The sequence below is a fragment of the Xiphophorus hellerii genome, chromosome 20 (assembly GCF_003331165.1).
Source record: "Xiphophorus hellerii strain 12219 chromosome 20, Xiphophorus_hellerii-4.1, whole genome shotgun sequence".
NCBI classification, from domain to species: Eukaryota; Metazoa; Chordata; class Actinopteri; order Cyprinodontiformes; family Poeciliidae; genus Xiphophorus; species Xiphophorus hellerii.
The window spans coordinates 20,155,200-20,181,233 of record NC_045691.1 but is presented as its reverse complement, the minus strand read 5'-3'; the positions used below and the strand labels follow the sequence as shown (position 1 = coordinate 20,181,233).

The 26,034-nt window shown below is 38.9% G+C and overlaps 1 protein-coding gene across 7 annotated transcripts in view; it reads left to right on the top strand.

The window, feature by feature from the left end:
* The window catches only part of LOC116710686 (low-density lipoprotein receptor-related protein 1-like), a 111,406-nt gene that overhangs the window by 30,519 nt on the left and 54,853 nt on the right, over positions 1-26,034 (top strand). For all 7 annotated transcript variants that reach the window (XM_032549850.1, XM_032549847.1, XM_032549853.1 and 4 more), the window contains exons 3-10: positions 4,918-5,055; positions 9,877-9,996; positions 11,501-11,629; positions 12,931-13,194; positions 22,944-23,106; positions 24,059-24,281; positions 25,386-25,575; positions 25,670-25,813. In XM_032549850.1, coding sequence (XP_032405741.1) covers positions 4,918-5,055; positions 9,877-9,996; positions 11,501-11,629; positions 12,931-13,194; positions 22,944-23,106; positions 24,059-24,281; positions 25,386-25,575; positions 25,670-25,813 — 1,371 coding nt within the window. The remainder of the gene's footprint in view (positions 1-4,917; positions 5,056-9,876; positions 9,997-11,500; positions 11,630-12,930; positions 13,195-22,943; positions 23,107-24,058; positions 24,282-25,385; positions 25,576-25,669; positions 25,814-26,034) is intronic.

The window sequence follows — 26,034 nt, the reverse complement described above, 5'->3', positions numbered from 1 at the left end:
AATATCTCTAGTAATGAGACAGTATTTTGTTCTTCTTAAAGTTAAATCTCCACCCTTAAACCACTTGCAGTTTCGTTTCCGCACTTTTTTTGTTGATGCAATAGTGACATCATAATCAGGTTCCAGTCTACTTAAAGGTACACCGTCAACAAAATGCCTAGAGAATGAGGTAGGAAAGAAACTCTTCAAAGAACAAAGCTTTGAGCTTGCTAATTTGGCTGACTCTCAATGGAGGGAAGTTGAATGAAATGTTTATTTTAAATTAGCAATGCCTTTTTCCACTGTGACTCCCACTCCGGCTGCCAGGACCCCACCAGAATGAACCCTTTTGTCCACCTTATTTGGACGTGGTGTCCCACATGGTCTTCTGGCTCGGCTCTCTAGTTATGGTCATTTATACATTCTGCTTCTTGAGAAACAGCGTTCCTTTTCCACACGTTGGCTTCCCATTTAAACATTTACTGTAAATGGGTCAGCAGATGTTGACAAAAAAATTACGGGAGGAGATGTAGAAAAAAGAAGGTTATTGGAGGGAGCTACATGGACTGTGTCCACGCAGAGGAAAGACAAATTTTAGTCATAGAGCCATGTGATTGGTTTAAAATATCAGCCTAAGAAGAAAACTTTGCTTTACTTTGACAGGTTTTACAGTGCAAAGTAAAATTATGAATCTCCCTTCAACTTTTTCACAATTTGTCACTTAACGTTAGCAAAGCTTAAAAATATAGCTCTTGTTGTTGTGATTGATCGACACAAAGTACTGTAGAATTGTAAAGATGAAAAAACAAACAATAGATTTATTTTTTTAAATCCTAGTGACTTTTATTTGATAGTGACAGGAAAATGGGCTGTGAGAGAGACAAGAGACATGCAGCAAAGGTTAGGTTGAGATTCAAACCTGTGACAGGGAACTGGACTGGGGCCTCCGCACATGGATCACATGCTTCGCCCCTGCGCCTCCACTGTGTCCAAAAAATGGTAGATTACAAAGTGTTTTCAAAACAAAAGTCTTAAAGGAGTGATGTGCTACAGTAGTGCCCTATGTTTTAGTCCACCTTGTCAAAATGTTATACATGTATATGAGATCTAAACAGAGATCAGACTTTAAATATTGTTGCTCAAGGGCAAATACTGTGTCTGTTTTTTGTCATTTGTTTTCTTGTGAAAATGTTCATACTGTATGTATGGGGTTTTACATTTTACAAGAACAGTGATCAGACAATATATTTTGCACCTTACAAGTGCAGAGATGATGGCGTCATCTTGTTCTGAAGAAACAACATATGATTCATAACTCTTCTTGATAGCATTGTCAGTGTGCTAATACAGATTTGATGTTTATAATGTTTTAAATCGTTGTGTCAGTGTTTGGAGAAGGCAATTACCAGAGAGAGTTATGGACCAAGCATACTGCAGACCTATTGGAAGAAGGGTGCTATGAGTCACTGGGCTGTGCATCAAAAAGTCACAAGACTGGAAATTTCATCCAGGAAAAAAAAAAAGAGTTCTGGAATATGGTCAGGAAGAGACGATCAGTCTGTTTCTACTTGAAGTAGTCATATTCATTGTCTCTGTAGGAACGATTTTCCCTTTATTTTTATTCACTTACAGAGCCATAAAGTCCCATCTGACAACATTGTACTGCACCAGGTCTGCATGCCAGTGCATTGATGTGCTTATTGTTCATATTTTGCTTCTGGGTGACGTGTCTGTACACAGCAGACACAGTGAAGGTGGTCATTTGGCTAGATGAGCAATAGGTTGCTCCTGCTTGTTTTCTTCCAGCAGCTCTATTTTACTGCTACAATGTCTCTGGGGATGTCTGCCGTGTGCATCTGCCTGTTCAGCAGGCCAACAGCAAAGATGGAGATCATGAAATGATAAGCATTGTCTAAACATATCTGCAATTTAAATTGCAGCTGCATAATGTCATAAATAAGATGTCATATTATTTTTCCTATGGTGAATATCACAATGACAAATAAACTTTTTTAAAAGATGACCTATGGTCTTTGTTCATTAAAGATGTTTTACAGTGGTGCATTTTTATTTTTTTTTTACTAACAAATTTCCGTTAACCATAAAAACACAACCCAGTAATAAAATGTGGATTTTCATTGTAGGAGTTCACAAAAAATAATGTTTAAAAAAGATTTATAGAAGATAATTCCCCTCCCATTTCTTTTTTGTGTGCGTATTGCAATGACATCACAGCAGGCATATTATTTGAGCTTCCAACTGGTTTTATGCTACACTGGATGTGCAGCTTTTGAGGGATGTTGACATAGTCTGCACAGATCCTCATTACAAAAAAAAAAACCAAATCTTCCATTTGTTTTGATTTTTGAGTTTGGACATTTGATCCAAGTTTTCCACAATTTTTTCTTAAATATCCCAAAGGTCTTTCTGCAGTTTATAGAATCTAAAAATTAAACTGAGGACACTCAGGCAAACTTGCAAAGAGGCCTAAAAGGACTCTGGTGCTTTGTGATGCCACTAGAGATCATCTGCATGTCGAAGCTTGTGTTTTTGGGTGGGTGGCTGGGTAGATTTTATCTTAAATAATTGTTTTGCAGCTGCAGAATAATTAAAGTTATTATATTAGCAACAAACCATATCTGTATCAAATTTAAATTTACACAGCCTGCAGGTCTAGTAGCTTTAAGAAATCATCTCGAAAAGAGCATTTTTTTTCAGGTAACTATAGCTACAGTTAAACAAACATGAAAAAATAGATATATTCTTACTTAAAATAGAAAAATTAACATCACAGGAGTAAAAGTGGCTGTGAAGACTTCTCTACCATACACTGAGGGTTTATGCAGGGACAAGGGCAATATACAGAGACCTTTCCTTTCAGTGCTGCTGTTCAGAGCATTGTGCAGAAGTCTGCTTCATCAATCCTGCTTGCTGCCTGTAGGGAGGCCCAGGTGGGCCAGGCAGGGCAGCATCAGACAGCCACTTTATTTCACTCTGCCTGAGGGAAATTAGTCTAATCTAATGGGAGGCTTTTAGGCAGTCTGCGTGAATAAATAAGCGTACTCTCCGGTTCTTGGTGTGACTTTCTCAATCAAAAGTTTTCCTTCACCTATTTTGCCAAAAGGCTGAGTTGTCACTCAGCAGGAACAATTCGCACGTTTCATAAATTAAGTCAAAAAAGAGAATTTAAAAATGGAACAGAATATTTAATTTAAGTCTGACTTCAATAATTCCTTGTAGGTCGTAGACAAAGCAGACAAAGGTGTTGAAATGATGCATGTGATGCGGCCTGAAGTCAGATGCAACACCAGAAGGCAAATGGAGAACGCTATTGATCAGATTCTCAGTTAGATGGATCATGATACACAGGATCTCATAATCAATACCGCCCAGAGTCTCAGTCATGAATCAAATTCCTTTCACCTGTGCTGCTGCTTTATGTTTGGTGGTAAATAGCTATCAGAAAGGGATCAAATAAGGGATCAGTATTCTGCTGAAGATCTCTTGCTTTATTGGTTGCTATGTGGAGCAGTGTGATTTCATTAACCAATTAAATACAATATATAATTTGGAGAAATAAGTTCTTTATTTTCTTTATTTATAGTCTAAATGTATTATGGGTCAAGGTCAGTTTGCCTCTTTGGTCATTGTTACCCCTACACATCACATAGTGAGCCAACTATGAGTCAGTATGACCAAGGAGCAACCAAAAGACTGGTTGATATTTGCCATTGAAAAAAAAACTAAATCTGTAAATAAACATAGAGGTCAACTTCATAAATAGTATAAAAAAGTCTATTCTGAAAGGAATGTTGAAGAATTGAATGCACATCAAAACCGCTGACCAAGAAACCGCTACTTGGAAATCTGTTCCACGTTCTTTTTTAAACCCAGGTTCCTCTTGGCCTTTTTTTGTGTTTTGTGGTAGATACAGTAGAAGACGGTTGGAGGAAGTTTATTGGCAGCATCATGAGTGACCAAGGCTCCCTGATGTTTGTGGGGAGCGAAAGGCTGGTCCAAGTTTGTTACTATCAGAATGAAAAGAGGAGCATGGTCTGATTATTCCTGTTTGTGCTTACGATAAGTGGATGGGAGCGTGTGCGTGTGTAGGGGTGTGTGTGCGTGTATGAATCATCTACGTAGGGAACAAAAGGCACCAGGATGCACTCATTTTATTTCTTCTCTGTGTGTTTTTTTTTTAAAAAACAGGATGGTGTCATTTTGCTTTTTTCCCTTATGCAATCATCTTCTTCACCAATAACAATCTGGCCTTGAATGACTATGCAGAGCGGTGCACACGGGCACGCCGACACACAAATGCAAAACACACACACGCATCCAAATGGATAAATACAAATGTTATAAAAAATAACATAATGCAACTGATAATTTCTTAAATTGTAATTCATTTAGGTTTTCATGGAAAATAGAACTGTGTGCTGATATCTTTTGTGTCTTCCTGTGCGGTTTTGGAGCATGTTGTTTGGTTTTATCTCTGAAAAAAAAAAGTAAATGGAAGCGTAGAAAAACACAAAACATAATTTTAGATGAAAGGTACACTGATGTGTTGATTTGAGATCAAAGAAATGTTTTCTGTTCATTCACTCTGACAAATGTGCCGCCTGATTCGCAGGGCCCCAGCTCCAGCATAAAGAAAGACTGAAGGAGTAAAAAGGGCTTTATGTAGATACTTTAAGGGATTCACAGCATTTTATTGGCAAGACACATTGATTTCACAGCAAAAACATACATCAAGTAGTTTTGGCTCAATAATAACAAAAAAGATTAAAAACTGTTTTATATATATAAACTTCACTCTATTGCCAAGAAATGAATACTTAACTTGCCAGGTTTTGTTCAGTTGTATTTCACATAATACAACTCAGCAGCTCCCTTCGTTCCTGTTTGCTAACTGCTTTTGTTGCCATGTTTTCTCAGGTCCACACAGCACAGTTTCACGCTGCCCACCCAACGAGTTCCAGTGTGGGGGGACAGAGCTGTGCATCCACATGAGCAAACTGTGCAACGGCGTCTCAGACTGCACTGATGGCTGGGATGAGGGACCTCACTGCAGAGGTAATTCCATGTACATCACCAAGCTGTAAGCATTTTCAATGAAATATGCATTTGAACAACTGGATTAACATTACAAGGTCTGTGTTAAAGACTGCATAATGTAACATATCAAGGCTGCTGTGAATGTTGGACGTTCTCAGCGTGGAACAAAGTCGTGCCGTTTTATCCGTTCTGCACAAATTGGGGAAGTCGCTGTTCTGAAACTTGAAATTGGGAACTTGTTTATGATGACTCCAAACAATGTCATGTCTTTTTAAAGAAATTGCTGACCGAAGTGAAAACAAATGAGAAACAAAATATGAAAAAGAGCTGATATAAACGCATTATGCATGAAATCTAAGGGAGCAGGAGTAAAACTTTCAACAACCAGAAATAATCTCGGATTACACAACAAATCAGCGGATGTAGAAAATGCTTTCAGAAATCTGCACCAGTCTTGCATTAGTTGTTGTTAATTTTTGAACATCTTTGGCAGTATTTCTGAGCTAGGGCCTGTCCACACTAAAACAAACTATTTAAAAAAAGTTAATTAATTGCATAGCCCACTATTATGCAATGTCTGTCTTGCCCTTTAGTAACGTAATCATGAGGGTTTAAGTAAATGATTCTTCAGCCTGCTTTTGATACTATGACAAGCTTTGATTTGAACTACAGCTAAGACTGTTGCTACTTTATGCAGATGCCCAATCTGCACCAATGAAGATTTGCTCACTTCAACATGGAGGATTCTTCAAGTGACTATCATGCAGCAGACATGACCATATTTTCTAGTTATGTAGTGATAATAATTATGTAATGCAATAGAACACATCAGAAACTTTTCCATTCAGTTATTTCTACTAAGGTTTGTTTAAAGTTTGATTTTTCTTTGCCTGCCATTTCTTTTAGATTTGGGTAAATTACTTCCTGAATCCTCAGGAAATAATTTTTTTTTAGAAAAAGAAAATATTATCTTTAGCTTTGCTAATTATTAACAGCTTTGCTGATATGAACAAAAGATGTCTGCTTAGCCTAATACACTTCAAAATGTCTTTTAAAGTGGACAATTGTATTTGGCTTATTTAGAAGTAAGGAAAGCATTTGAGAAAATCCATAATGAATTCATGATTTGTCATAAGTTTATCTATTCATGTGTGCCACTCTAAAATGCAAACATGTCTTCCACTGAGCGATTACATGTGGAAAACTTTAAGTGGGGCAGCTGCTTCAAGTCTGAAAATAATCTTTATCAGCTAAGATGGTTTGTTTTACATTCCTTGGTCTTTTTACGGGTTAAAGAAGATGCAGGAACAATATGAAAAACATGACTTTTTTCTTATTCATTAAAAAGAATCAATCAAATAGTTCTGCCCAACCATTTGGGACAAGGCCTGGCCTACCCTATCTAATTTTTCTGCAGAAAGTGTATGTACTCGTACTCTATGCTTTGATATATTCATCAAATTCTTCGCGAATTCCTGCAAAGATTGTTGTTCCTTTCCCTTCAGGCCTCTGGGCTCAACATCACTCAGTGACTTTCTTGAAGAGGGTTTTTCCTTGTGTACAATTCAGCCCTGGACTCATCCAGAATGAGGAAAAAATACCTCCAATACAGAAATATCTTCAGACTGGATAACAGCTGTGTGCTGAAAGTCCACCAGCTGAACTGGGAAAAAGAACAGTGAGAACCACGGAGCCCCTCTGCAGGTCACTGAGAGGTCAGACAATAAGATCTGGTCCTCAAAATGTGATTCTACTCTAATCCACTGTTCTGGGCTGAGATGCTGACAGACCACAGCTTATACTTCTTTGAATCCCTCCTTGTTTTCTCTTCTTCTCTCACACTTTTGACTTCAGAAACAATGTTTGGCTAACCCCAAATTCATATAGCGAAAACTCTTTCCTTCAGCTTTAAGGAAAGACCAAAAACTTTACTAAAATTAAACCAAACATCAGCTTGTATAAAATGATTTTTTTCTTATCTTTTTCTCTAGTTTGGTTTTTATTTTATTTCGCTTTGAGATTTAAAAAAAATTTTTTTTATTATTTTGGGCCCTTCAGAAATAATGAAACAACCAAATGGCAAGACAACAAGCAGAATCAGCCAAACAAAAAGCTTAAGTAAATAAATTCTCAAAACATTCCCTCCGTTCAGTTCCTTGTCCGAAAAGGAGTGGCTATAAGTAAACACTTATCTAATCCTGCCCCAAGTTTTGTTTTTTTTAAATTTAAGCAAATATGAGAAAATAGATTTCAAAGTGATTATTAATAAATATATTCCTTGTTTATGTGTAATTATTTTAATTGATGAACAAATACTAATTCAATAGATACAAGACCAGGAAATTGTTGATATCGAAAAGAAAATAGTTTACCTATCTATCCATTTTCAGGGTTTCCCCAGTGTATTATAAGCCTTGCAGGCCACCAGGCTTTACTGGTGGCCCCACCAGGCTAAGCATTGCTTATTTATTTAAGTCTTTTTAAAATGTTTGCATTTTTTAAGACTTTGTAGTTGGTGTTCAGGTGTTAATCTTCCAATCTTTCAATAAAACATGACTATCAAGTGATATTTTCAAATTTCATGTCAACTTTAAACATTTTTTAAATCAGAAACATCTGCTTTCAAGCTCTATATTTCACCCACTGCCACACCCTTTACCCCAATACCTGCACTGTATACAAATGATTGAATCATCATAAGTGGCACTCAGTTCATTTCTGTGACAGGACTTGATGTTTAAAGAATGGAGTTAATTTCTACAGCTTACAAAGGCTTTCTTGATATGCCAACATTCATGGAGACACGAGAAGCAGAAGAGGTGGAGCTCTAGGGTTTCTATGAACACAAAACAGATTAGAAGATTTTGAGGGAATGATAATACCAGTATTTTGTTGCTGGTCATTTGCTTGATAAGAAGGATTTTAAACCAAAATAGCATGTAGCTTCAGTTGCTCCAAAATAAACACTCTGCATAATGTGTCAGAGAGGGCTGTTTACATTGTTTCCCTTCGTGGTTTTCTAAAACTGTCTCTGTTGCTCAGACTTGTTTTGGAAAATCCCGGGCCTGTCTGTAATTTGAACTGTGGTTTTCCCAGCAGGCCTCAGGAGTGCAGTGGGAAGACCTGCGTATTCCTCTTGTATTTAGTACATTTGCCTTTCAGTGGTTGTGAGGTGCAAGTCAGGTGGTACACATTCCCACATCGAGTGGATGAAGAGCTGCGGATATAATATGAAAATGCACCAGAAGAAGAAATCAGGTGGTTTTTGTGGGTTAACTGAGCATTTTGCTGAGCATTAAAGGTTCAAGTCGGCAGCGAAAGTGTGGAATTCCTAAGTTGGTAGCTGGGCGGTGTGAAGAGGAGGCTTTTGATCCCATCTCGACCTCGAGATTGGGTGTTGTTTTTGTCTGAATAACAGTCGGCCAGTATTCCTGGGCAAAGTGATTCACTTGTGACTGGTGGATCTCAAGTGGGTTTGACATAACTCTGGTTGTTTGACTATGAGTCAGTGTGTCCTCTTTACACATCACAGGATGCGCACTTCACTGTTAAAAACCGCCTTAGGTTTCTATATGAGGTTGTTCCTCATACCGAAACCTTTATGAGGTTGAAACCTGATGTGCGCTTTGGATACTGTCAGCCTTAGCATAAAGTCAGTGATTTCTCTTTTTACATCTAATATCTACAGTGCTTCATTCACTCTTTATCTCCTGTACAATTAATTTAGGGCAGAACTTCACCATATATAAAATTGCAAACATTGTCACAGTGCAGGAATTACAAATAATTGCTTGGATGCAGTATTTGGGAGTCTAGGATATTTCAGGTCAATGTCCTTAAAACTTTGCATTGGAATAATATATTGGTCAAATTGAAAGAAATTTAGTAAACAGGAACTTTTTGAACTAGACAAGCCGGAGATCTGATGTTATTCTCTGAAACACACATGACCTTTTTAATATTCTAACAATAGATAAATCGATTTCAGTATTTTTCAGGTATAGAAAAGTAAAAAATGGATATGGTAGACTTTATTCAGTTTTCATTGTCGACATGTTGTGTCTAGTCTTATTTACTTATGACCTTCCATGTTCACTTATTTTCCCATCTTTCCTTTTTTCCCTCCTTTCTTCCTTTAGTCTTATCTGCACTTTCTTGTTTCCTTTGTTCCTTCCTTCCTCATTACCCCACTCCTCATCCCTCATGAACATTTTCACTTCCTTCCTTTTTTCTTTCTTCCTCAACACATTTCTCCTTCTTTCCTTTCGTATCACTTTCTTCTGTGCATTCTTTGCCATGTCCTTCATTTTTTCTCCTTTTTTTGTGAATAACATATTTTTTTCTGTACCTTAAAAATATTTTGGTCTTCTTTCTGAGATATTCTTCATTTGAAGAAGAAACGCAGATCACATCTCCTGACAGTTTACGATAAACTGAGCTGACTCTAATTTATCGTGCCTCTTTGCTGGCGACAGCCATGCACCAACACATTATGTTATCCTTTAATATCATCCTCACAGCCTTGGGGATTCTCAGGAGAAACAATTACTCAGAGAAAACAATGTTTTAATGATTCAATCCACAGGGTTAGTGTGGCCTCAGAGAAATAGCTTTTCACTCCTATCATAGGACAGTGATGAGATTTTATATCAACGGGGACAAAGAGCTCATGTCGCTGTGACCTTTTGCTTTTCTGATGGGGTCATAAAGCAACACATCCATTTATCTGCTAGAGTCATTCTGTAAATATTTTAGTGACACGAAATGCATTAATAAAGTCCTGCTTGTTGTTTTATGTGGCTCATTCATTCACTACTGTCCTCCTCTGTCTCCCTTCAGTGTACATATCGAACTGCTCGATCTCTGGCTGTCAGGAAAAGTGTGCGGTCACCCCACAGGGTTCGGCTTGCTACTGTAAGAGCGGCTATGAGATCAGCTCTGATGGAAGGACATGCAAAGGTGAGCTGTTTATCTTTACAGAGCCTCCTAATGCCTGTGGATTTAGGAAGTAATAATCATTTGGTACCTATGCATGAAATGCTTACAATGAATTGAACATTTTTTTGCATTTGCATAAGCATCCGCTGCAACTCTTTGAAGAATCCATTATCTTTAATTTGTGTACTTGATAGCTAAAGTTACAGTAGGTAACAACAAATATGTTTTTTTTTTTACATACAGTGAACCCTCGCTATAATGCGGTTCACCTTTCACGGCCTCGCTGCTTCGTGGAGTTTTTTGTGCAGTTTTTTTTTCACAGTGCATTGTGTTCTGAATCCTGATTGGCTAAACAGTCTCCGGGTTTCTTCTCTACCTGTGTGCCAATAATGTTACGGTATTTAAATATACATAATACAGCAAATGTTGGTAAATGTTTTTGCCCAGAAGAAAAAAAGAGCGACAACAACTACCGATAACTATGTTCTTCTTTTGAAAAAACACAATTGCACCACAGACTTCAGAAGAAAAAGCCACTAGAGAGCGGAGTCAGGCTGCAGCGTCACAGTCAGAGGAACAGTGAAATACGCGAGTCACAATTTGTCCTACTGTACTTCGTATTGATGACTAAAATGATTATTTTACTGTAGTTATTTGTAACAAAGCGTTCTATTTGTTTAAAAAATGCTTAGGCCTGAAACAGTTTTTGTTCTTTGGTTTCAATGTAGAGTATTTAATTATGCAATTAATTATTATAATTGTAAAAAATAAAGGTAACTACTTCACGGATTTCGCCTATCACGGGTTCTTTTCGGAACCTAACCCCCGCGCAAAACGAGGGTTCACTGTATTTGTTAAAACTGCCACTATGTCCAGAGAGTATGAGACTGATAATCTGCAAAAAAGTCAAACTCCTCTGCCTCCTCTCTGTGGCTTTTCTGACATGTGCAGAAATGCACCACTCCGAGTCAGAAACAACCAGAGTTAGGAAGAGGCTCTTACCACTGTCTGTCATCCTCATGCACGCGCCGCTCACACCCTCCTCCTTGCTTTCTGCTACACTATGCTCCTTTCCCACAACGCAACAATAATGCTAAGGCTAGTTAGCATGGCTACTGATGACGGCAGAGGAACGGTTTTCCTGTAATTTTAATTAGCTTTTCTGCCATTAAGTCAGCTGTAGCACATGCACGAGCATGATTTACAGTGCTAAGACCTCCCTCCAAGAAACTGGGAATGTGTGTTACCCTTGAGTGGTGTCCTATTAGCAAATGGGGTTACAGAACCTCATTTTATCTAGAATTAAAACATTATTTATGTTTTTAATTCTAGACATAATTGTGGACAACATAAAAAAACTGCATCACAGAAAACAAATAGTCTTAAAGTTTTTAAGGCATGTTAGTTTTGCATTTTCACCTGCTATGGTCTTTTTCATAGAGTTTGGATCTCTTTTTCGCTCGTTCCTACCTGAAGCACATGCTTTAATGAACACTGTGGCCATCTGTGCTTTTTTTTGGCTCAGACTTCGATGAGTGCAATGTGTACGGGACCTGCAGCCAGACCTGTACAGACACCGAAGGCTCCTACACCTGTTCCTGTGTGGAGGGCTATCTGCCGCAGCCAGACAACCGCTCCTGCAAAGCCAAGAATGGTGAGAATCAACAGGAAACAGTGTCTGTCTTTGTTCAGGTCTGGAGGTCTGCCCTTTTTTAGTACAGTCAGCAGGGTTTTTAGTTAGTCTTAATGAATATCAAATATGGTTTATAATAGTTTCCTAGTCTGGGTAAGGATGTGTGGAAAACTGGTTGAGTTTCAGGACTGTATTCCCTTTTTTACTATCTGAAAGACAAAAATCTGAATTAATGCTAGAATAAAATGAATTACACATTAATTTATTCGTAAATAACTTTCTTTATCTTTGATTTGTAGCATCAGACTCAATGTTCTTGTCTATTTTTTTTGTTTTTTGAGTTGATCCAAGCATTCAGACAGTCAAGTAATGTGAATTCATATTTTTGGCCTCTGGTCCCCCCCTTAGATCAGACTTTTAAAGCTGGACTTATAGTTCTGGTTTATAGCAAACAGAGTTCCAGAACCGTCTTGGAAAGTTTTAATAAGTGTGAGATTTGCTTATCCTTTTCTTGATGGAAATAGAAAGCATTATATGAAAAAAAATGTTTGAGTTTCCAGACTTTATTCTAATTTATAAAAAATAAATCTCTGAAAATGAATACTTCAGGGACCTAATTTATCATAGATTTGCCACATTGAAAATCGAGTTTGCCATTTTATTTATAAATAGTTAGGTTTTTGAGATACCAACTGAGAATCTAGTCAGAAACTGAGTATTGACGGCAGCCATTTATAAGTTGGGTTTTTTTTTAGGATCTTAATAACCGAACCTTTATTTGTTAAACCAGGTCTGGTGTAGATGCAAGTAAGTGCGACTCGCCGGAGTAAAAGACTTGTTATATTATAACCCTGCAGTATAAAACCGCTGCAGGATTAAAGAGCCTGTCTTCAGTCCTAATTGACATGCAAATGGTGCAGAAGTGATCTAAGTTTGTCTAGATGTCAGAATAAAGGGTGGACTAGCCCTTTACCCCTCTGCTAAATTTGAAGCAGTTTCCGATTTTTTTTATTGTCTCAATTTTTGAAACATGATCATCTTTATTGGGGAGGTGTCTTATACTCAAATATTCACAATTCTAGAAAAAAAAAATCCCATAAAAATCTAGAAAATTATTGTGAAACGTTTGGAGCTTTGAATTGGGAAACAGGTTGGAGCTTCCCTGTTGCCCCAATTTGTGTTTTTGACTGAGAGAAACAGTGCGAATATAAATTATACAAATATGAATGAGGAGTGAACAAAAGAGAAACCCATGGAATAAACTGGATCATTTCATGTTCCTCCTGTCAGCTGTCGGTAATATCCCTTTGCTCTGTTTTCAGTTCCAGTGGAACGGCTGCCCGTCCTCCTGATAGCCAACTCCCAGAACATCCAGGCCACCTCCCTGAGCGGCTCCACGGTCCACAGCCTGCTGTCCACCAGCACCAAACAAACCACAGCTATGGACTTTGTTTATGCTAAGGAGACAGTCTGCTGGATCCACGTGGGAGACTCCCCCTCATCCACACACCTCAAATGCGCCTCAATCCCGAACCTGAAGAGCTTCACCGAGGAAAGAGTCATCAACATTTCCTTCAGCCTTCACCGTAAGCACTGTTTATGACTTCAAAGAACTTGAAAATTATCTTGTATACGACCAAGCGAACAAAAGCAAAAATAATTGTCAGGGTTCTCTAAACCAGCTACGATTCAAACCTTTTCTTCATACGAGCAAAGCAAACCTTCACAGCTGTAGACACCGATCAGCGGAAACATGATATAGTTATCAAAGAGTACATCTACATGTAAGGCCTTTAACCATTATTTTCTTCGTGTTGATCGATTATACAATATACAACTTTAGTGGGTTTAAAAAAAAAAAAAGGATTTCTAATCCACACAGGTTCAGATATTTACATACACTCCCACTAATATCAGGTCAAATGTCCCTCAGGAAGTGATGCTTCATCAGTAAAATTCTGGTTTATTTCAGGAGGGATAGTTGTATTTAATTTGGTTTGCTTCTGGCACCGACCCAACTTTGAGCATAGTCCGTTCGTTTTCAACAGAGTTGACATTAGGGCCTTTCCAGAGGTTTTATCCAGCTTTGACCTGTTTTTTGGGGGATCTTTGCGCTGTTGAAACAAACACTTGTATAGTCATTTAGTTTAATCAGGCAACACTGCAACCTCAGGGCATAACTCTGCCACCATCGTGCTTGACATTAACTGGAGTGTGCCTTCGTTTCGAAGCCTCAACCCGACTCTAAACTCTTTTTTTTTTTCGCTTTGGCTGAAGATCTCTGTTCTTGTCTCATATGACTAGTACACTGTCTTGTTCTCCACTAATTGCACAGTTGCTGCTTTCAGCTGAGCTCATAGGTGAAGGTTTTGTGGTGGCTGCGTTGTTCTGGTCATCACCTTCAAATGTGCATGACAACATGAAACCTACCTGACTGCGGACTCTGGTGTTCCAGCAGCTTCCAGTCTAGCCTTGTTTTTTCCTGAAAAACATGATCATATTTTATCCGAGAGGGTCAGATTTGGTCAGATGGTTGAGATCTGGGTTCAATTCGACAATTATCCTGAACACACCTAAAAAGTAGACTGCTTGAAAGTCAGGTCAGTGGAAGGAAACCAGCCAATTAAGTTTAAATATTCATGGCAGGGTAATGCCTGGACTTTCCACATACAGAAAGTCTGCTTTCACTGTGGCTTAAAGTGAAATTAAACCACACCTTTATTCTGTTCAAGAGTTAAATAAGTTTGAAAAAAAGTGTACCAAAATGTCACTAAAGTAGAGCTGAGCATAAACCTCTCAGTGGATAGACACCCTGAGACTTTCTGCTGCCCCGTCTGCAACCTGTGAATCATAAATATTATGACAGCACATTAAAAGCAGCTGTTCTTTTCCACAGCTTAAGTTTCGCTTCACAAAAACACGGGCGAGTCTTTTCTCCCATTTGCACAAAAGAAACTTCTAGAAAGACAAAGAGATCTAAGAGGCCAGACTGAATGCAGACGTGTGCTCTCACATGTTTGTAGCTGCGTGCAGGTCAGAAAACACACACGCCCACATCCCAGTCCCCTTCCCAGCCTTTATCGTGCCTCTGCTGCTCCAGCCAGGTGCTCTTTGTCATGTTGACGCTCGGCTGCTGCGGCCAGCTTGTCTTCAGCAAGTCGACGAAGAAACTGTGAATAGAGTGAGCTTATCATGAAAAGCCTTTAAGTGTTTGATGCTGTAAGAAGTTTGTTTGCAGAAAGTTATCAGTCCCGCTCATCGGCAAACACAAATCCGAAATAATGAACATTGAACATTATTCTCAACTCTACTGTCTGTTCCTGCTTTTCCCTGTAATCCCCTAATCCTCTGAATATAGTCTGCATAAGAGAGAAGGTTAAAGAAGTTTAATAAAAGCGATTCCCGGTGAGACCCCATTGTCAGACACAGAGCACGGGTTTAATCTGGATGAATGGATGAAGGAGCAGAGGAAGAGGATGTCTGATGTTGGTTTGTGTGGAAACAGCACTAATGAATGAAACTGTTAGCATGTGTTAGAAGCTAAAAGCTCTGAGCTGGTTTGCAGGGGAAAAAAAGGAAAAGTCTTGGAATACACCTGGCTGAACCTTGAGTATGCTCCATTTCTGATTTTTACACCTCATTTCAAGAGCAATTGCAGGTTCATAATGCTAATTTGGGAGCTACTGAAATAGGATTTTCTTTTTTCCTAATGGTACATCTGGGGAATAAATTTTCTTGCAGCTGCAAGGAAAATATCAAATACTTTTATTGCAGCTGCAACTCTATTAACACTAAGAATTAGAAAATACTGAACTATAAACATGGCTTTGTGTCACTGCCTTCTCTCCATCCTTTTTTGCCTGTTTTTCTTTTCTTCAGGCCATTCGTTTCCTTCCTTTTTTCTGTTTTCATTTGTATTCTTATTTCTGTCAGTTCTTGTTTCCATTTTATTTCTGTCTTTCCATATGTGCTTATTTTCATCCTTCTTTGTGACTTTTTATCATTTATCTCCTCCCCTTCTTCCTTCTTTACTTCATTTTGTCTTTCTTTCTTTTCTTCTGTTTTGGCCAATGCCAGTTTTCCCTCCTCCCATTTTTGTTATTCCCTACTTTTCTGTGATGTTCACTACTTTCTTTCCTTTTGTCCATCCTCCTCTCCTCCTTCTGTCCTCCCTTAAGATATATCTGTATTTGTTTTTTGCAGCTTCCTGTGACTAACAGGTAGCCTCATTAGCCAACACCAAGCTAACCCTACTGGTTTTTTATTACTGGAACATAGCTTAACTGGACTCCTGATGTCCAAGGCAAATGGAACTGGGTATTATTTATTCATGAGAAGTGTTTCCGTGCTGAGCTTTGATGATTTACTTTGGCTGAATAATATTTTTTGCTTTAATTGTGTAATTGTTTTTTATTTTATTTATCAAATCCCTCTAACAACATCAGAGACCGGAGAATAAAATCAATGTCAAGAGATTACACTGATCCAAACCTAATCGTTCAAAATTAAAACAACAAAACTGCTATTGTTGTTACGAGTTTTTTTTTAATTCAACACACTCCCTCGCTTTGGCTTGCTAATCAATTCTGTCTGTACTCAAGGCTGAATCCCAAATAGTTTCCCGCTTGCTGCAGAAAATTTGACTGGGAGAGAAAATCCTGAATGATAAAAGCTCACAAATATATTTCACCTTATTAAAAATGTATTGGAACTGATTGCATGTTTTCTCGTCTTGTTCATGGTCTTCCTGTTTCTTTGAGACAATAATTGCAAACCAAGCAGACCTGCAGAGACTTGTCTCTGTTCATATGCCCTCTCCGTGTGGCTACAGATTCAACATGACAGCTTTTACTTACTCTGTAGGTCAGTGGTGAAATGAAAAGTCCAAATGATGGCAGATTTGTTTTCCACTTGCTTGCACCTTGTCATTTGGAAGCACAGTTTGTTTCTTTCATTGTAAATAATATCAGACAAGCGCAGACTGGAGAAAACTGTGTTACACAAGGAGGTTAAAGCACATTTGGCATTCATAAATAAATCCCCCTAATCATCCTGGGCTGTCTCAAAGATATAGCACCAGATTTTGCCGAGTTTAATTATTGTATTGTAATTATAATTAAAATTCAGTAGCTGCTCCTGTGATCCAGCTGCTCTTGCTGAAGATCTGACTGCTTACAAGTGATGAATCAAATTAAGAGGGAGTAAAATTTGCGGGAAATTCCTTCAGCTACGTCTGGATTCTCCTCGCCTGTCCTCCAAACACACTGACGCCCAAACTGGCACACTGCGGCTCTCGCATGCAGACCCACTGACAGACTTATAGACGTATGTTTGCGAGCCCATGCGGACAAAACGCAGAAGCGACTGCGTTGAGTGGCATCGTCTGTTTTGAACAGACGATGATGGAAGTAATAGATAGACATCGAAACTGCTGCATTTAAGAGAGAATATTGCAGCTTAATAAAAGGATCTATATTTAATATTCCTGTTTGAATGTATTGAATAATAAGACATCAATCTAATTAGAGCAAGTGTAACATAAGGGTAAGATAGTTGATGTTTGAACTTTTATATTTAGGATTGCTGAGACGAGTGATGTGCAACCAGATGCTCTGTAAAAAAAAAAAGTGTGAAAAATATGCAATATTTTTGCATATTTTCTCATCTTCTTCAATAATGTGAAATGAATCCCCAGGGTTAAGAGTTAATCTTTCCTGCTCAGGCAGAGTGTTAGCGAGGAGGAGGAGCAGGTTTATGCTCACAGTCAGCATGGAAGCATCCAGCAGCAACCAATGGCAGGGGTGAACATTACAGGAAGTTATGCACATGTGGTTGGAGTGAGTCAAGACCTCAGTATGCCACAGATGAGCAGTCCAGATGTTTACCCTCCCCCTCTTTGTGCCCTTGTCTTTCATAGCGATTACTTTTACGGTATTTTGTCAGACCCTTCATCATTTTTAGACTGTTATACAGAAAGCAAACACAAACTCGTGGGCCATATTTAAGTGTTTTCTGCCATTTCTGACTTTTTTGTACACATCAGTCTGAAACACTGAAACATTCAAAAATAGCAGCATAAGCTTCTATTCTGAGTTCCTCTTTTCAGCTGGTGTGTTTTTTTGTGTGTGTGTGATTCTGTGCATTGTAAAAATATTCACGCCCCAAACCACCTTTCAGTGCAGTTACATCAGCAAATCTTCAGCCTTCTTCAGCAATGCATTCCTTCTGGCTGCTCTTCTATGAAGTCCAGATTTGTGGTGTGTACCAGTAATAGTTGTCCTTACAACAAATTCTCCTGAGTTGTGGACCAATGCAGCTCCTCCAGAGTGACCTCAGGCCACTTGGCTGCTTCAAATTTCTCTACAACTTTATCCCTGACCTATTGGCTGTAATCTTTGGCCTTTGTGATGCTTTTTGTTCACTAATGTTAACTAACAAACCTTTGAGGCCTTCAAGGAACATTTTAAACTATGCTGCATTTGTGACTGTGTCAAATCCTAGACACATTTCTGCATTGGTACACAAAAAAATGAAATCTTGTGTTATCTTTGCTATCTTGTGGCCCCGAAGGCAAATATTTGCAGCACGCCTCTGGGGGGTTCCAACGTCCATGTATACAATTACTGATTAAACTTTGAGCCACAACAACCAACCAATCAAAAGTTTGAATCTGTTTTCATTTAGATTTTGAAATTCTCATGCCAGAAAATTAGCTATGAGACATGAACAAGATAACTCATGTAGTGGTTTTTGAGTGCTTAACACAAAATGCGACCAAACATGGGGACTGTGGCCCTTGGCACCACCCATACAACATGGCCATGACTAATCTTACAATTAGTTGTAAAAAATATTACATTTTCCACATTCAAATAGTAAACATTAATGTGTTTAATTGGGATTGATTGTGACAAACAACCAAATCAGATGCATGATTGCTTAGAGTAAGAGAAGATGCATTGTGGGCTTTTGTTTAGCCTCCTTTTCTCTAATACCCCTAAATTAAATTCAGTACAGTCTATTCCCTTCAGATGTCACAGAATTGGTAATATAGCTCACATGTGTGAAGTTTAGTTTCAGTGTAAATCTAGTTGTTCATTGAGGATGAGAACAAACAACTTATTAGCCTGTCTGCAAAAATAATGTGTGGAGGACAACTATTATTTTAAAAACTGGCAGCAGAATCATTCTGAGGAAATGTTTTTTTTCTTCCCAGAAGGTCAAAGTTAATAGAAATATAATGTAAGGTCATCCACAATGAAGACTGTTATAGCAGCAGTCGGCAAACTTTTTGCCACATAAAAATATGTAAATGTAAAGCATTTAATAGTACAATCTGTCTTTATTGTCCATTAATTTGGGCTCCAGAACAAATCAGTTCGCACAGTTTGATAATCCTTCCTACACTATTTTGTCTGTTTCATAGTTAATAAATTAATGCTTTAGTCTGCTGCACTCAGCCTTTCTTCCTCTCCAGAAACAAAGGTGCACCATCTAAGGTTCATAGTCACTAAAAAGTAAGTAGCTTTGAGTACATGGAGGCTGATCTCCGAACTGTCACTAAGTCCTCTCTCCCTGCTTGTACTGCAGAACTACAGTACAGCTGCTGCTCTTGCTTAGGACTGACACTGGTCTAAAATCTCCTTATGAGGTTATGGGAACTCAAAAGGCCAGCCAGTCAGCACAATTTCTAAATCATCTTTTCCCTCTTCGGTCAGCTTTAAGCGTTCTTTCCTTTCCTACTTTCTCCATTTTTATCTTTTTTTTTTACTCAACAGTTTGCTCTACACCATCAAATCCCCCTTTCAGTTTAGCGGGGGTTTCATTTTATAATCAGTATCACAGATACATTAGCTTCAATAAAAAGGATTTGACTAGCTCCACTTCTTTTGCATTTAGATTTAGGCTGTGTAAGAAAAAGGGGCAGAGTTTGCTTTTTCTTTTCTTTTTAAATGAGACAGAACAGAGAGGACGGAAAAACAGAAAAGGATTTGTTTTCCGAGAAGACGACTAGGTGAAGAAAGCAGCTGGTCCTGTTTTTTTAATTACGCCATGCTTTCTTTATAGCATAGTTTCAGACAGACAGAGCTGCACTTAATGAATCCAGACTCTATTTCCGCCTCTGGGGAGACGACGAAGGGGAGGGATGACGGAGTGAGGACGAGAGGCAACAGAAAAGTTTCCTGATTCGCTGCCATTTTTGTTCACAAACAGAGCAGAAAAGGTGATCTGTGTGCAAAGGAGCCATATATTTCGAATACAATTTTCGAATATTTCACATTCACCCTTTTTCTCTCCCTTACATTAGTTTTTGTTACTAAATCAGTGAAAGTAATCTGCTGAGCACCTGGAATGATTTAAACTGAAATATGTGTCAAAAACTCAGAGCTGCTTTGCAATCAGTTCCCAGATTCCCATAAACCTCAGAAATTTTGTTGTTCCGTAGCCAAGTTTCCACGTTGAGATATGATTCCCCCCCACGCCCCACTGTTTTCTTTTTACCTTTTCTCCAGTTTTTTTTTATCTTGCTACTTTTTTATTTTATTTTTTTACCCCTCCAGGGGGTCTTTTTGTGGGCTCTAGTGTCCCTTATACGACAGTAGGCTGACAGGAAACGGGGACGGAGAGGGGGGGAAGACATACGGCAAATGTCGTCGGGTCCGGGAGTCGAACCCGCGACGGCCGCGTCGAGGACTCAAGGCCTCCAAATACGAGTCGCGCTAACCACTACGCCACCACGGCACGCCCCATCTTGCTACTTTTTGTCTTAAGGTAACTTTAATTTAACCCAGAATATTGGAAGATATTCATGTTTCCCTAGCTGCACAGAAAAAAAAAAAGGGTTTGTAAAGCTCAGAATTCTCGACCGGATGTTCTCAGTTTTATTGGTCTTTAATGTCCACTTATATTCAAACTGTTGCACTGAGAAATGTGCTCCATCATTTCCTGCCATAATGTGTTTCTTCACTGGTCGGAGGAATGGATTCTCTGGTCTCCACTGAAACACCACAGGACTGGATCACCCTGGAAAACAAACCACCGCATTGGATCACCATCCTCAGCACTGAGCTTTTCTGAAGACTATGAATGCGACTCTGGCATTTGTGTGTCAGAAAAGCTCTGTGGAGAGCTGAGCTGGCAGCAGCTGTGAAAATACAAGTCCTTGTGGCTTGTGAAGCCCTCCTCCCAACATTTTTCTTGCACCTCATCTAAATTCTTTACTGTATGCAAAAGTATAGGTTTCGCCCAGTGGGGATTTTTCATATGGGCCATGTGGGCAGTTGCCCAGGAAGGCACTAGAAAGAAAGGCATGAGTACCAGATAAAAATATATTTATTTATTTGCAAGTTTTATTCATGTACTTGAAGTCAGTGGGGAGTTATCAACCTTCATCCTTGCATAGTTGTTCTCCAAATAAAAGTGACAAACCGAGAAGCTGAAATGTAAATGTTTCATTATGTTTTAAACTGAATTTTGCAATAAAAATTATTGGTGAAATTTGAAAATACTTTGGTATTCATTGCAGTGAAGGGAATGCAAATGATCCTGTTAGCAAGAAACTGAGGTGTTGAACAACCACTCAGGAGTTAGTGGGGAGATTGTTGATCTTAATCCAATCTTGTATCTAAATAACTAAATAAACAAGTCCAGTCCATGGAAATCCCACAAGCGGGACCACTGAGCTATTATCCATACATATAATGTTTGGTCTGACTGGTGTAGATGTGACTGATGTTGGAATGAATGATGGCAGCCACATGCATCATGAAGCCTCTGATTGCCCAAGAAAGACTCTTCCAAAGCTCAAGAGGAGGATTGATGTTGTGCACAAAGTGTTATAAAATGGTGCCTTTACCTTCCATTAAGTAATAGGTGTAGGATTATTACTGATGTAAGCACTGGGCTTGGATAACTGGCAACCAGTTAGTGAGCTCCCTGTCCAACTCTGCTGTTAACGACGAAGCAGAGATAACTTATTTTTAAGTGATGTTTCAGCCAGGAGCCATGGATTGATGAAGCATTATACAATGTTGATCTATTAGTCTCAGGTTTTACCACCGATGATGGTTGTATGTGTGAATGGAGGCACTGAGAAGAGAAGTATGCTGGTGTTACTCTTTACATCATTGTTTAGGAAGTCGTACAAAGTGACCTCAGGTCTCGGGATGGTGATTCAGAGAACTTTGTAGAAGCAGCACTTTGTTGTTGATGTTCTCCATCTCTTTCATCAACTCCTGTTTGCACATGACACTTGAGTTCATGAATGGCCAGCGCTATGAAGAGGTCTCCCGATCTCTCCTCTATGGAACATAAGTGAGATCGGGCCGAATGCGAAGTTGGACCCAGAGATGATGCCCTGGATCACAAGGGCTGCAGGAGAGGAAGCAGCAGCTTTATGACTCAGTTCTGTGACCTTTTAAGCAAACGGCTTCATTTGTTTTCCACCACTCCTCCTGTCTGGTTTTAGTCTGTCTGTTGTTTTGTATTAACAAATGGTTTCAATGATGAAGACATACTTGTACATCAATGAGCTTACAGGCAAGAAGGTAATAGGACAAAACACAGTTTTTTTGGTTTTGTTCTTCAGTTAGTATAATATATACATCAAACTTCTTACTGTCTTAAATTTAGTCTGACTTTTCAGAAGACATATGCAGTGCTGCAAACAAGTTTTTAATTTATGGATTGCTTTTGCTTTTCGTCATACTTGTTTCTGACGAAGACAACATGAGCAAATAAATGTGGATGATGAGTTCATTTAATTAAGGAAATAAAATAACTATCTAAAACAAACTGGCACTACATCATATTTAACATGGGCTCTGACAGGGAACTCCAAATCTTTCATTTAACTCATTTTGAGTAATTCAGAAGGGAAGTTGCTGCAGTGCACAGTGACCCAACTGTGTTTAAGCTTAAGCTTACAAACTCAGGCTTCACGGTTCTCCTGCAAGACTTTTTTAGAAAGCAGAATTCATAGTCCCATCATTTGTGCTAAACCCTGAAGGAAAGAAGTCACAGACCATCACTCTACCACTACTGTGCTCTTTCATGACTTAATGGATGAATTCACGATGTGCTTTTGGAGTCATTTTGGTTGGCCAGTGACTCCTGTGAAGATTCAACTCTGAGTCATGTTTTCTCCATCAGAGGATAACAACTCTCACTGTGGTTTGCTGGAGTCCCAGTTCCTTAGAGATGCCCTTTTTTTCCAGACAGATGTCAGGTGCTTTCTTTCTTATCTGTTGTTTTTAGAAATAATGACTCTACGTTGCCTACGTTGCACCTCCTGTGTCCCCTCATATCCACTCATCTCTTCTGTTTTTTATTCCAGATGTGGAGCAAATGGCCATTGACTGGCTCACCGGAAACTTCTACTTTGTGGATGATGTGGACGACAGAATCTTTGTGTGTGACAAGGACGGGCAGACATGCGTAACCCTCCTGGACCAGGAGCTGTACAACCCTAAGGGCATTGCTCTGGACCCCAACATGGGGTCAGTACAGATCTAGATTTCTCCAACTCTGTGAACCTCATCCTGATTGTTGTACATGTGAGAAAAGTTTGATGAAAACTCAAGTCTGTTAGAGGTGACTGGACTAACGCCATCTGTCATGATTAGCTCTGAAACATCTTATTAAAAATGAACTAGAAGGAGTAACTGAATACTTGAAAGTTGGGTAATTGAGTACCGATGTTTTGTTTGAGCTATGAATCCCTGACTGCGTAGGTTTTGAGTATAAAAGTATGCTGTTTGTAACAAAATGCTCCATCTGCTTTATCAGCAAATTTCTGCATATTTAAGTAAGACTGTCAAGTTAAGTTGAGATTCTGGGTTTTCCAGGAAAGATGAGTTCCTATGAGTCGGTGTTTGTGAATGTGCAAAAGAGAATTTTGAGAAGTTGCGTAAAAACTGGCAATTATTTATTATTGCTTTTTTGGTGAGTTTTCTTTTTTTTTTTTTTGCTATGCAACACAGAAATTTTGCTTATTAGCACATTTTCAGCATTTGTGAGCAGGAACGTGTAGATCAAGTCAAAGACTTTACTGCACAGATATTTTTATACACTTTTAAGGACTATGAATGTTTTATTTAATTTGTAACTTTAAGCATCATACATCTTCAATAAATGTGACAAAATAATGGTGACATCCAAGTTTAGATTTAAGTTGTAGATTTATAGAAGTTGGAAAAGTCACTTTTTAAAAGTGCATAATCAAATATGATTACCAGAGTACCAATTATACTTACAGTATGTGTTACTACTTTTCATGGAAGATGATCTAAAACAAAAACATGCCACAATGTCCAAAAGGTATAGCTGTCTGTTTCCTTTTGAATGTTTCTCTTTGTACGTGCAGTACAGCTACGTTAATATCATATTTTCAGTGTCCATCTCTCTGCAAGTCTTTCTGTCCTCACTCAGCTGTGACGGTTTGTTTTGCAGGAAGGTGTTCTTCACAGATTACGGTCAGATCCCCAAAGTGGAGCGCTGCGACATGGACGGCCAGAACCGCACCAAGCTCGTCGACAGCAAGATCGTGTTCCCCCACGGCATCACGCTGGACCTGGTCAGCAGGCTGGTGTACTGGGCCGACGCCTACCTGGACTACATCGAGGTGGTAGACTATGAGGGCAAGAACAGGCACACCATCATCCAGGGGCTGCTGGTGAGAGGAGATTATCACGCTTAAATATTTGCATTTGCGATTCATTATGAGCTGTAAAAAAATAAAAAAAAATCTAGCATCGCTTAGAGTTTCCCATATGTCTTTAATACTTCAAATATTACCCCTGCGTACTCCCGTAATGGGCTCTTGGCAAGTGAATTATGAGCAGAGAGAAGATCTGGGTCATTTGCCTTTTCATTAAACAGGCTGAAAAATGGTGTCCAGCGCTGACGCTGCTAATGCAGTTGCACTGCTGATGCACAGTGGCTCTTAAAGCTTGCGAGGATGTAACAGCTTCCCTGTTCTGACCGACACAAACAGACAAACACTAGGCGCTTTTGTTTGTCGTTGCTTTCGTAGTACTCATTTTGGCAGAACACACAGCGACTTGCAAAAATACTCACTGAGGCTTTTCGCATTTTGTCACATTCCAAACACAAACTTCAAAGTGTTTTGTTGTGCTTTTGTGTGATGGACCAACACAAAGTGGCACATAATTATGAAGTGGAGGGAAAATGATGCATGGTTTTCAACACTTCTGCAAGTAAGAATGTGAAAAGTGTACACCTAGTTCCCCCATATGAGATCCAGCGCAACCAATTGCCTTCAGAGGTCACCAAGTAAATAAACAGACACATGTGTAAATGTGATCTCAAAATGAATACCTGGAAGGTTTTTTTAGGAGAATTTTACCTGTAGAATGAAAGCATTCTTCTTTTAGTTAATCAGAGAACTATGGATCTGTGTAAAAGAGAAATGTGTCTTTTCAATATTTAGCATTATGTCACTGTGAACCAACTTTGCTTCAAACCAAGGCAGGGGACGTCACTTCAGAGAAGATTTTTTCTTTTTTTATTTGACCTACAGAATAACTTTAATTAACTCCTTTGACAGGCTTACAATTATTGTATGAGAGAAACATTTGTTAATCTTGTATTTTAAATCTAATCAACCCTTCAGATCGAGGTCATTCGACTGCTAAATAGATTGGACTTCTACTGTTATTAATCTATAAAAATAGGGCATAAATAAAGCTTTATTTAGTGATTTCCATTAAGTGCCATCACATCATGCTCTGTTTTTTTTTTTTTTATATCTTCTTAGATTGAGCATCTGTACGGGTTGACTGTGTTTGAAAACTATCTGTACGCCACCAACTCAGACAATGCTAACATGCAGCCTAAGACCAGTGTGATCAGGATCAACCGCTTTAACAGCACGGACTACCAAGTAGTGACCAGAGTGGACAAAGGGGGCGCTCTGCATGTGTACCACCAGAGACGTCAGCCTCCAGGTGCTCATGAACGCTCACGCTACCACATAATTCATCAGTTGTTATCCACTACAACAGCCCCTGATGTTTGATTTTACCCTCCCCTGGTTTCCAGTGCGCAGCCACGCATGTGAGGTGGATCAGGTTGGTAAGGCCGGAGGCTGCTCCGACCTCTGTCTCCTTGGAAACGGACACAAGACCCGGACGTGCCGCTGTCGCTCTGGATTTAGTCTAGGCAGTGATGGGAAGTCCTGCAAGAGTAAGTGAGACTCCAGTTTGAGTAAGTCAGAGGTCGAGTTGAAGTCAACAATCACTTTACTGTCCGCTGACTCAAACTTTTACCCAGAATGCCCTCATTCTGATGTTGTGAAAAGTTGAAGTAATCTAATATCTTTATATATTTTGGATTATAACTAAATCATTTTAGGTAATTGCATTTTTTTTCCTCCCAAGTACTGTAGGAAAAAAATCTTCCAATGT